This window comes from Lissotriton vulgaris, unplaced genomic scaffold, assembly GCF_964263255.1.
Source record: "Lissotriton vulgaris unplaced genomic scaffold, aLisVul1.2 SCAFFOLD_2419, whole genome shotgun sequence".
In the NCBI taxonomy this organism is placed as follows: Eukaryota; Metazoa; Chordata; class Amphibia; order Caudata; family Salamandridae; genus Lissotriton; species Lissotriton vulgaris.
Genome location: NW_028249492.1, coordinates 144,417 through 156,536, shown reverse-complemented (window position 1 = coordinate 156,536; position 12,120 = coordinate 144,417). Strand labels below are relative to the sequence as shown.

Here is a 12,120-nt window from a genome sequence, read left to right as displayed (position 1 = left end):
ACATAATGCCAAAGCAGGTTCTAGAAGTAAAGTTCACATGTTCTTTCATGGATAGATTTTCATCAGTTAGAACTCCTAGGTTTTTAACTACTTTTTTGGAGTGGGAGTAATGCCCAGATCCCTCTGCCACCAGTTGTCTCACCAAACGAATTAACTTTCCCAAAAAGCAGTATTTCTATCTTGCCGGTGTTCATTTGAAGTTGATTAGCAGACATCCACGGGGTGATCTTAGTCATGCAATCCCTGAATTTAAGTTTAGTAGATTCTGGATTGGGGTCCATGGTGATGACAAGCTGGGTGTTGTTTGCATACGAGATTACCCAAAAGCCACACAATCTTATCACTGTGCCTAAGGAGGGCCACATACATGTTGAAAAGAGTTGGGTTCAGAGATGAGCCCTGAGGCACACCCTTGGTTCTGGAATTGAATGAGTCGAACTGTATTGACTAGGTACGACCGTCCATTAAGCTTTCCAACCATCCTAATGCCTTGCCCCAATACCAGTCTCCCTCAGTCTTTGAGTTAAGGTTAGATATGACATGGTATCGAACGCTGCCGACAGGTCAAGCAAAACTAGCATGGCAGAGTTCCCCCATCCAGAGCAAGTTCGATAGAGTCTAGGCCCTCCGTTAAAGCAGTTTCAGTGCTGTAAGATGCTCGGAATCCTGACTGGGAATAATCCAACAAGGAAAGATATAGGTCTATAGTTGGCCAGTTCTTGACAATTAGCCATAGTCTTTTTAAATAGGTATAACACAAGCGCATTTCCACTTAGTTGAAAGGATTTCAGACTCTGGGAGAGATTGAGCATGTCGGCGATTGAGGAGAGAAGATGAAAGCCCAGACCAGCCATAATGTGTGGGCGTCGTCTGGGGACCCCCATTTGATTCTAGTCATCAGGATCAATATTTAATCTGGGGTGGCCGTATTAAAGGTATCCGGGAGAGTACGGTGAGTAGCATCTGAGAAATTAGTCAAAACTAGGCTTGGCAAGATACTACTATTCGGAAAGGACTAATAAATGTTGGAAATGTTTCCCTCAACGAAGTTAGTGAGATTATTGCAGACATCCTGGGAGGCTGAGATTGGTGAGGTACAAGTTGTATGATTAGTGAATTCCTTCACTATTCTATAGAGTTCTTTTGTTGAGTCGCCCGCATTAATTGATCTTGTCTATTATATGAGCTTTGCTGGCTTCTTTAATGTTTGAATGATATTTTCCTAACTCAATTCTATATTTGGCTTGGTCTCCAGGGGTTTTGGTAGTTCTCCACCTGCATTCTAATTTCCTGCATGCTGTTTTATCCCAATATAGGGATTCAGCATACCAAGGGAAAATGTTCTTTTTGTTCCGACTAAGTCTGAGCGGAGAGATGGTGTCTACAGCCTGGGTGAGAGCTCTCCCAAAGTGGTTTACGGCTGGATTAATATCATTGTGGTCCCTCGAGGTGGTGGTGGTGTGTTTGGGGCGTGGGGGTAGGGGGGGAGGGGGGAGGGTAGAGAGTATGCCGCAGTGAAGAAAGAAGGTACAACCTTCCTCCAGGATCTTGTCAGTCCCGGGGCTCGTGCATTCAAGACCTCAGATTTCAGTGTCCAAATAGAAATTAATAACATGATAGTAAGTCCAAATCTGCGGATTGAGGGTATCTACCTGTAGAAAGGGTGAATTAGTAAAGATGAGGTCTAACGAGTGTCCTGGAATGTGTGTAGCACCTACCACCTTTTGTGTGAGACCCAGCGAATTGAGATCCGAAAGTAATTCTATTGTGTCTGGATCCATACTGAGCTCAGCGCTGTGGTTAAAATCACCAACCGGCATGACGTTTCCTTATTCAAGGACGTGAGGTGCCAGCCATTCAGTCAGCCTAGTGCTGAATTATTTCTTAGTACCTGGCAGGCACAATGCCCCTCCACAGGTAGCCGGGACCAGGTCTCCAGTTTAAATATGAGCCCTTCGGTCCAATTTGCGCTGCATGATTCCAGTAGCTCCACTTTTACCGAGCTACGGAGGCCAACTGCCACTTCCCCCACCTGTTCTGTTCTGTATATCAAGTCTGAGTAGACTATATTCCGAAAGGAATGCTATTGAGATACATGGAAGTGCTGCAGGGAGGAGCCAGGTTTCCGTGATAAAACATAGATTGGGCCTTTCTTATCCAGAATATCCCAAAGCTCTATTGCAAGTTTAGGAATGGATTTAGCGTCAGATAAAGGTAGTACGGCCTTGAAACGTAGCGGGCCCGTGTTTGGGAGCAAGGCCTCTCTCATCAGAGGCAGCCGCCACATTGGCCTTCCACAAAAGTCTGGAATCATTAACTTAAATTAAAAGAAAATGGTTGTCCATTTTGCATGTTTCTCCATGTTTGCTTTTTCCATGACTTTAGTGGCAATTAAAAGCAAAATCCCCTGGTAACCTTATCTTTCCATCAAAACGAATCCACACATAAACGTATGGCCCAGAGGGTTATGTTTTTTAAATATATTTTTCACTTTATTTTTATTTTTATTTTTTTTAAATATTTTTCATTTATTATTTTCTTGCAAGGAAATACAGCAGTACAAAAATACATAAATAAGAAGATATCCGCAGTAAATACAAACAATATACAAAATGTATTTTTATTTTCAATAAACAATTATAAAAAAATTAACCCTTTGGAACGTATTTGTGTGTGGATGTGAAACTTATGAGCTTTGATGGAAAGATATGGTTCCCGGGGGATTTTTTTTGTAATGATAGTTTTGACCTGCCCTAGGAACCTTAGAGTGAAGCAGGGGGTCCTGTTCTTAATATTGATTTAGTGGCAGTTAGCACATTTTCAATATTCATATGCAACCTTCATTCAGATGTTACATACTTTATTTTCTGAATCCTAATGTTTTTTTTATTACTACTTGTGCCTTACTCAAAGAATGCCTCAAATGGGAATTCTGCTTCTAAAACCAAGCCTACTTTAAGGAGGCATTTATTTGTTTTTTTTGGAGCTCTGCTCATTAGGAAGTTGTCGAAGTTCTGCTCCAGCATCAGTCAGTCTCCATACACTCGCATTCCTGCCAGCCAGCCTGGATTATTAGTGTGTTTGCTGTATTTTGGATTTTTTGGTTTCTTGAGTTTGTTATATAAAAACTAACGACATGAGTCATCGTGTGAAATAGAGGGACATGGAACCTAAGGGTTGAAACAAGGGAGGCAGAAAGAAGGCTACAATGGCAGTTGAAGCATACTCTTAAGACAACAGAATTATTGTATTCCTTTACTTTTATTTATTTCTTCTGTTTATAACAAGGACCTGGGTGCGGAGTTAGCGGAATACATTACGATGCAATATAAAACAATATAGCAATAAAAAAGGGATCCATTAAGTCCCAAGCAGATTATGCAGACAGTACCAGATGGTTTAAAAAGAGATAATTGGGTGTGGTTAATAAGAATGTAATTCAATAGTTTTTTTGGCAAAATTAGTAATGTAATGTACCAGCGTGTCAACATTAGTCCACAATTTGTACTACTGATGCAGAAGTTCAGGAATGGTATACAAGGGCCTCTTTCCCAATATGGTTGGTAGTTGCATCCCACATGGGGATGTTCTCAGACAGCTCAGGAAAGATTTGTGATGCCCTTTGCCCACCATTCGGAGTGGAGGAGGGCCGCAAGGTAACTATCAGACAGTCTCCTGAAACAGAGCGCTTATTTACTAACTGGTTTCTGCTGAGGAAGTTCAAGTGTGACAGACCCCATAATAGGGCGCTCCCTGCCAACTGGAAAAGTGAAACCACACAGTGTGCAACACATCCTTTTAGAAGACCACTAACCCCACTGCACAGTGGAACAGATGCCCTCCATCATGCCCTGGTTAACTATGTACCATTAGCCCGAGGCTCTTCTTCTAAGCTTCATTGAACTTCACTACTATGTCAGCATTGACCAGTATTTCTGGACATGAGTGTTTAGAGGATACTGTCCTCGGTTGGTGGCCTGACAAGTCCGTCACAGATTTGAGTCCCACTTTAGCGGGCTCAGCTTGTAAGATTGCAGCATTGACTTGTGTACTTTGGGATATCTGGTGCCTAGCTACCCCATGATCCTCACTCAATGCAGAGGGTCAGTTCTGTGTTGCCCTTGTTGTCTCTTTCCCGCTAATTTATCTTTAGCCTGATGACCCTAAGGCTTCTCATTGACCGTGGAAATGGAAAGAAAGTAGAATTGTCCAGAAAAGCATTAGTGCTGCTATGCCTTACTGTGTGTAGCTCATTTTAATACCGATCTAAATCAGTTGTTTAACTTCATTGAACTTACTGAAACGGCTACAGCAATTATGTCATTCTGCATATGTAGGCTCTCCTCTGAATCATCTTCCCGGTCTTCCAGGTTAACTTGATTGTCACTCCTGGACCTTTTGTTGTGCGTGATCATCAGGTGCACCATAGCATATTGAATCCCCTCAAGTGAAGTCTGGTAAAATGAAGTCTGGCAATGATCCTAAAATACAATGTTGGTATGAGGGCAGATAGATTGCTGCCTGAAATAATAGTTTATAGTGTTGTTCAAAGGTACATTTCCCACGGCTATTAACAGCCATCATCATCTGTATTTTGGTGATACGTACCTGTATGGACCACTTAATATTTTGGAAGGAGATGGGGAGCTTCATTGATACCCATTCCCATCATTCATACCCATCCCCTTTATTCATACCCATCCTTTTAAAATTGGTATACCGGTCACGGTTTCTTTTTTCGTGATTCTTAAATATGAAGAGCGTATCCCTTTTAGGGCTTGCGCATCAGAAACAACAGAGATGAGGACCTAGACCCACATGATCACCATAATAGCATTAAGTCATGCATACAAATATGGGCCTTAAGATTCTCGTAGTTTCACACTTTACTTAGTCAAACATCAACAAGTGCTTCTTGTTCCAGCAATAACCAGTTTTCTTCTCTCTTTTATCACACAGGATCAAGGAAACGGATGCACAGAAGCTCAAGGATGAATACAGGAGAATGGTCGAAGGCTTGAGAGAGGCCAACATTGCTAGAGAGACTGATGTCTACCTTTCTAATCCTGTGTTGCCGGATGAGATATTGCAAGGTGGGGCAAAATATAGGAGAAATTATTACACAGGGTGAGATCTGAACTTCTGCCTAGAAACATCTTATCTATCCTACGAAGTCTTTTGTCCACTAAATTGGTGAACAGTCTCCTGTAGTGTAGTTCCTATATTCCCAATAGGCTCTGCGCATTGAAATACTATAGCCTATAGATTTGACGTAGGACTGAGGTCAACTAGGTCTCTATCGAATACATTAGACTTAATTTTGTGTGCCAGCTAGCTTAGAGGTCACTAGAAACTTTCTTGACAAAACAAGAAGGGATTCGTTTCTGACAACCGCATAAACATGACAACTTTGTTTCCCCAAGATAAAAATGTATCTTCAGAGTCATGGAAACAATAGATAGATATTTCACTCAGTCAATCGTGCATGCTTCGTTTCACCAGAGGTGCAGAGAAGTATAGAGACGGACGTTTTCAATAAAAGTATTTATTGAACAGTCTTCTTTCACATGCAGAAGAAATTAACTGCTACAATTGTAATACTGGCTGTAAAGTATAATGCGTACAGCAAGAAGAGTATTATGAAATAATACTGTAAAAGCATGGTATGATGTCTAAGCCATAAAATACATACATATATAAATAAATACTAAAAGTACTCAACTGGTGCTTCTAAAATACGCCTACCCCAATGTACCTAACCTAAGTCTAGTACGAGGGAAGAAGTAAGTATGGTGTAGCATAGGTTTAGTATTCTTTTGCCAAGAATCTATCCAAGATTTCTCTTATGGTCTAATCAGCTCCGTACCTTGGTTTAGAATGAAGGAGGTCTGGTATCTCTCGGTCTCAGGAATCGATTTCCCAACACCCTGCAATGGGAGCTTGGAAACACTGGAGCTGGATTTCTCGGCAAGAGAAAAGACAGCGTCTCTCTCAGTGCGTCTGCTGGAGGGTCGGCTTCCTTCGGCACTTGCTGCTGCGAGCTGTGTCAGGCAAGTAGATAGTCGAAGTGCTCCAAACCACTGTGTTTGCTAGGGCAAGTGTGGGCATATTTATACCTCGAAGGTGCCGAGTTTGACGTAAAGTTGGACATAATAACGTCATCAAAGACTCGCAATTCTTTGAAAACTCCATGAGTTCTTGGACAAATCAATATTCAAGCAAGGGGAAGTCCCTAACTGCTGAAGGCGAGTTTTCCAAGAAATCCTTGTGGATTTTCGGAACTAGTGGAAGTATCCATACCGTATTTGGACTGCATGGGCTATGTCTAAATATGGATATGATTTCTATGCCTATATAAGGACAAGGTGATTTATACCTATATAAGGGCATGAATCCTGGAAAATTACACTAGGGTCCTAAAATGCTATACAACACTCCATGGTACCTTAGCAGTTGTTGAGCTGTGCTGTGTGGGGAATTGAGGTTTGCCTCCGGTGTAGGCCTGCCTGGGATGATTCTTGATGGCAGTCCCAAAGATTCATGGGGAAATGTGTGATTTAAGTCCATTAACTGAATTGCTTGAGATCCTAAGCAGGAGTGGCAGTCTGCCTTTTGCTAGAGTAAGCACTCCAGTGTTGGCCAATACCATTTAAAAAAGGGGAGAAAGTCCAATGATTTCAAGCTGGTGCCAATAATGCAGCAGGCCAGGAGAAGTTAGACTATATCATGACTGCAGCACGGTTACCTAAAAATATTCTTAAGTCAAAAAAGATTTTGTGCAAACCTATCCACATGACGTAGATGTGACCTGCTCTAAGACTGTAGCACATAATTGACAATTTTTGTTATGGTTTAAAAGTGGATTTGGTTATGCTTACTAACCTTTAACATTTTCTTTTTCTCTCCAGAGGCAATTCCTGGAAATATCCGAACGGCTGAGCACTTTGTGAGTTTCATGAAGCGCTTCCTGGAATACATCAAATCCCGTTTGCGTGTGCATCACATGGTGCAGGAAAGCCCACCCTCCTTTCTGAAAGACATTTTTGAGAAAGTGTGCATCGAGCGGAAGCCATTGCGGTAAGCTACGTTTCTGAGGATGGAGAAAACGCAGGGTAGTGAATGTTCGGGGTTGATATATGTTCTGGTCTTAAAGGTCTAATGTGTAGGTTCTAACTGCATTTTCTGTATTGAATCCTTATTCCACTCCTTGATAATCCATGCACCATATGCAACATTGTATTATAACTCCCATGACAGGGGTTCCCACATTGCCTTTTTCCCCATTGCCCTAACTGTTAGAACAGAGTAAGACGGGTAATGAGCCTGAAGTATGCATGTGTTGCACCAGTACAGATTCTGTCTTCTTCTTATTCAAAGAATAGGCAATAATAAACCCTACTTACTATGCTATAAAATCAATAGATCTCATAACTGCATCTTGAACTTGGGGAAAAAAAACACAACAACCAGCATGCTAAATTGGAGTTTAACAAAGTCAACAAATCCCACACAATAATTTCTTCTCCCTTTTCATCCCCGGATTTGTCTGATTCAATTCCTCTACATAAACAGACTTTAATAGTTGATTTTAGTACTTTCCTATGTCTATCCTCAACATATAAACTTTGAACATGTAAAGGTGACATCTACAGATCTGGAAAATAGTGTTCCATGAGGCGTAGCCCACAAATGGGAATTCCCTTTAGCATCTAAGGTTAGCCGTTTTTTTTTTTACTGAGTAGCGATCTAGAGTCTCTCTCTAGTGAAATGTGCAGTGCAGCTGATGCCTATTAAAGAACATCTGTATAGCAGCAGCTGTAAATCAGAAAATGCTTTATTCGATTTAGACACTTGATAAAATCATGAAAGCAGGAGATAAAGACAATGCATGCAAGATAAACATTAATAAAAATACCTTAAACAAACAGCTGGCCTAACAGTTTTACAGTTTAAAAACTAACAAGTTATAATTTTCCTTTACCTCAGACTACTTTTTAAAAGTCCAGTCATGATTCCAATACAGTACACATTATCCAGTAATTGTAGAAATGTGAAAGCTGGATGACATTGCCGCCACGCTTCCTGCTTCAAAAATGGCATAATCCATTTAGCACGTTCCTTAGAATAAAATTTACAAAAAAAGATCACATGCATTGTTGTTTGTAATGATAGATTATCGCATGGGCAGTGATAAAGATCCCTGGACCAGTCATTTACAGCTGGAAATGTAACCAAACGATGGAAGCTGTCAAACCTAAACCTAGTCAGTATATATCTATCATATCCCCCTGTACACCACACTAGGTAGGGTTGAATGGAGTTGCTGGCCAGGGTCAGTTGTAGCTGGATCACAGATCTTTTGTTAAATTCCACTGCAATTCTGAAGGACTCAAGATAGTTCAAGCATACAACTTTAAGCTCTTTTCTGGATATGGAGCACATGGAATCTGGCTTAATATACAAATCTGATCTACTTAAGTTATTTAAAAAATTTCTTACGTAATTCAGCTAGGGGATTTTTTTAACCTGATCCAATCCCATTGAATCCTTAATAATTTCACGGTTCAACCCTAGACTGGGAGAGGTCCAGACTCTATGCCAGAGCAAAATCGGTTGCATTTTGATTACATCGGAGATGTGGGAAATCCCCAATTCACTATGGCAATTAAAACAGATGAACTCTGGGGAACAGCTAAAATAAACCTTAAAAAAACATTTTCTATCACCTGTATTGGGGAAACATCATAAAAACCTCAGACCCCCGCTCCGTATGTTGCAATACTTAAAAAATTTTCTTGGTACATTTTGAGGAGGATCCCCGGGGGCCTTCTACCCATTTTTTTTAGAAATTCATCACTGCCGCGGTCGACCTCTTAAACAGAAGGGTCCTACTCTTGACCGCTGGTCCCCAGGAGCCTGTATCCTCGAACAAAATGCTGAGATAAGAGAACATTTTGGTTGATTCGATTCTACCACTCCCAACTGCTAAGCTATTAAATGTATTCTTCCCCTTCCCACATGAGATCACAAATGTTTTCTTTACATTGAGTTTCAGGCCCCGTTTAGCCATAAAATCAATGTAGGTGGCAAGGACTCTCTGTAATCCGAGCTGGGTTCTAGCCATTACCACTGCGTCGTCCGCGTAGAGAAGGGAGACAATCTGCATATTATTAAATTGCGGGGAATCTCTCGCTCTGGCCACCAGTTCCTCTTCCAGTACGTTGGTATATAATGAGAAAATGAACAGGCCAGTACGCAGCCTTGCCTAACGCCCCTCTCCACGTGGAAAGACTTTGTGCACTCTCCCATTTGGACCATATCTCACCTTTGCGGAGGCCCCCGCATATAATTGCCTCAAAAATTGCTTTTATTCCTTGCGAAATTGTACGCCTTCCTACAGGCTCTGATTTCCTCATAATCTCTCTCTGTCCTATGGAATGCAACCTTTAGAGAGGAATGGGTTTTAGTGCACATAGTGTCAAACCATCCATTATTCTTTTTAGATAACGCCTTAGGGGGAAGACTCCGCATGCTTTGTATGGCTAAAGTAATTAAGGAGAACGCACTCAGTATGTCCGTGTGAGGGGTGCCTTCTTGCAGGCACTCTATAATAGGATCTATGGCCTTGGAAATGATCTTTGTGCTCAGCACCTCTGGATCTTTCTTACCCCAGCGCAGGGAGTAACCATTCTGCCAGGCGAGAACAATATCTTGGGTCCAGGCAGGCTTTCTAAAATAGAGGTTGTATTCTTAGGTGGAAGCACGATATTAATACTTAACGGAAGATGGTTGCTCAGACCATTGGGGTTGGGAATAAATTTGTCGAACCAATTTGCGTAACGATTTTGGATAATGATAAAATCTATCAAAGAATTAAAACCTCGACCAATGAACGTGGGACCAAAATGTACTGGTGGGCAACACAGCATGTTGACAAAAACAAGATCGAAGGATGCCATAACTTTGTTATATCTTTCATCCCTATCTGAGTGAACGAAATGGGCTGCGTGGACTTTGTCTTCTGTTTCTGTGTCCCCAGACCGACAATCAGTCTGAGAACATATACTAGTATTGAAATCCCCGCCCCAGATCATGATCACGTCCATCCCTTTAGGTACAACTAATTTGCTCAAGTCATCATTAAGACTTTTTAAAACATCGCCTAGTTTACCCTTGTCAATATTGTTATAAAAATTGACAACCACTACCTCAACTTGCAAAAGCAAATGAATCATGACAATTTGATAGTAGGGGGTGGACTTTGTCATTTTGATATTCTGAACCCTCATCACGTTTGAGATATAAACACAAATCCCCCCTTTGTGTCTCACATGGGCTGATTGCAATGCTGGAATATGAAATGTCTAAAAACCGTCAATATATAGCTCATTCATCAACCACTTCTCCTGGAGACAAAGGATATCAAAGTTGTTCATAAAATCTATCGATACTGGATTATTCACCTTGGACTGGAGACCAGCAATGTTCCAAAAGGCTACTCTGACAGTCCCTGGGGCCGATTAAACTTGGATATTTATCGCCTGGCCACTTGCGCCCTGACCTGGGCTTCCCCGTCTGCATTACTGCGACCAAGCTAGGATCAGTAACTACATTGGGTGTTACGTCTTTAGGTTCTCCACCACTTAGTGAACCCTTCTGAATGGATTTTAATATTCCTACTGAAGGTGAATCACCCATATTTTGAAGACCCATATAAACGTTATGGTTATAATGATTATAGATTAATGGGGGCAAGTCAACTACTGCAGCACCCCCACACATAACATCACTCTTATCTACATACAGATCCCCAGAGGGTTCCAAGGGACATACCCTCATTAATGCATTAGGGGCTGAGCTTGCTACAGGATTGTAATAGTCATTTGTGGCCAAAAGTCAGTCTACCTCCTCGGGAAATTGTAAGGGCCCGTACCTGTAAGTTACCTCTAGATTGTAAGTCAAGTTACTATTAGACTGTGTACTTAAGTGAAAGGCAGCATGCGTATCAAACATTCTGGGCCTATAAAAATAACCCAAAGGAAGAACATGAATACCCTCATCCATGGAATTATTGGCACCAGTTCGGGCAAGAATTTCATGGACTAGGACAGGGGAACCTAGAGAGTGGACAACACAATCCCCCTTAAATGTTTTTCTACTAGTGCCCATCCACGGGACACATCTCACCATTATAAAAGAGGTAAACATCTCCTGTGTCAAGCCTGTTTTAATACCTAGAAAGTGTATGGCTTTATTCCTCGGGTGACCCAAGATTCTTTTTCACCCTTGGAGGGCGAAGGGACATTTGCCAAGACCAGAGTGTAAGGAACCGCGGCAGGAGGCAGGTTTAAGTTAAAATGATTTGATAAAAGTTATTGATTATTTACCACGCAAGTTCCTTGACTAGGGCGTGTATCAGATTGAAGTAAATCGCCCGTCTTTCGACATTAAAGACTCTTTCACCCCCTCTTGCCTCCTCAGCATTATTCAGTAAGCCGGTAGAAGTAGACGCCTTTGTTTTCATGGGACCCACATCTCTACTAGTTCTCTCCCTCTCGCAGCTCTGCTTACTGCGTCCAGGAGAACTAAGTAGCGATGCCTGTGTACGGTTTTTAAATGATCCATCACCCCCGCCGGTCTCAGGCTGTATAGTTGTCACTTCCTTTAAACACCCTGCAATGGATACTAGTCCTGTTTCTATTTATCCAATCTACTCTCCCGAATGCCAATGATGTCTTTAATAAATATGGTTAGGTCGGTTAATAAACTCATGATTCTCGACAAGTTATTGGCGGATTGGCCTTTACTTTTACTTTTATTTTTCTGACAAATTGCACGTTCTTTACCTTTGGCGGTGGTTAGAGTGTCTTTTCCCTGTTGTAGCTTTGGAGCAGGTTTTAAGGTGTTTGGGGCAATGGGAGCTTTATGTATCAGTGGCGATAAAGTTATGGGGGCATCTTTCTTCTAAGAAATACACGCTCTTTTAGGCGGTGACAATGGTGCGACGTCAAGGTCATTTAAAGAAATCTCATCACCTACAATCTGGACGCAACCATTTTGGGATTCTGCGATTGTCACTTGTGAGTTTATCTCCCCCCCCGTGCACTCTATGAGGGATGT

At 41.6% G+C, this 12,120-nt stretch overlaps 1 protein-coding gene across 1 annotated transcript in view; it reads left to right on the top strand.

Moving 5' to 3' along the window:
• Positions 1 to 12,120, top strand: part of LOC147663559 (general transcription and DNA repair factor IIH helicase subunit XPD-like) — a gene marked incomplete at its 5' end in the record, with an annotated part of 227,504 nt that overhangs the window by 191,754 nt on the left and 23,630 nt on the right. The window contains 2 exons of the mRNA XM_086950360.1: positions 4,960 to 5,093; positions 6,909 to 7,077. Coding sequence (XP_086806486.1) covers positions 4,960 to 5,093; positions 6,909 to 7,077 — 303 coding nt within the window. The remainder of the gene's footprint in view (positions 1 to 4,959; positions 5,094 to 6,908; positions 7,078 to 12,120) is intronic.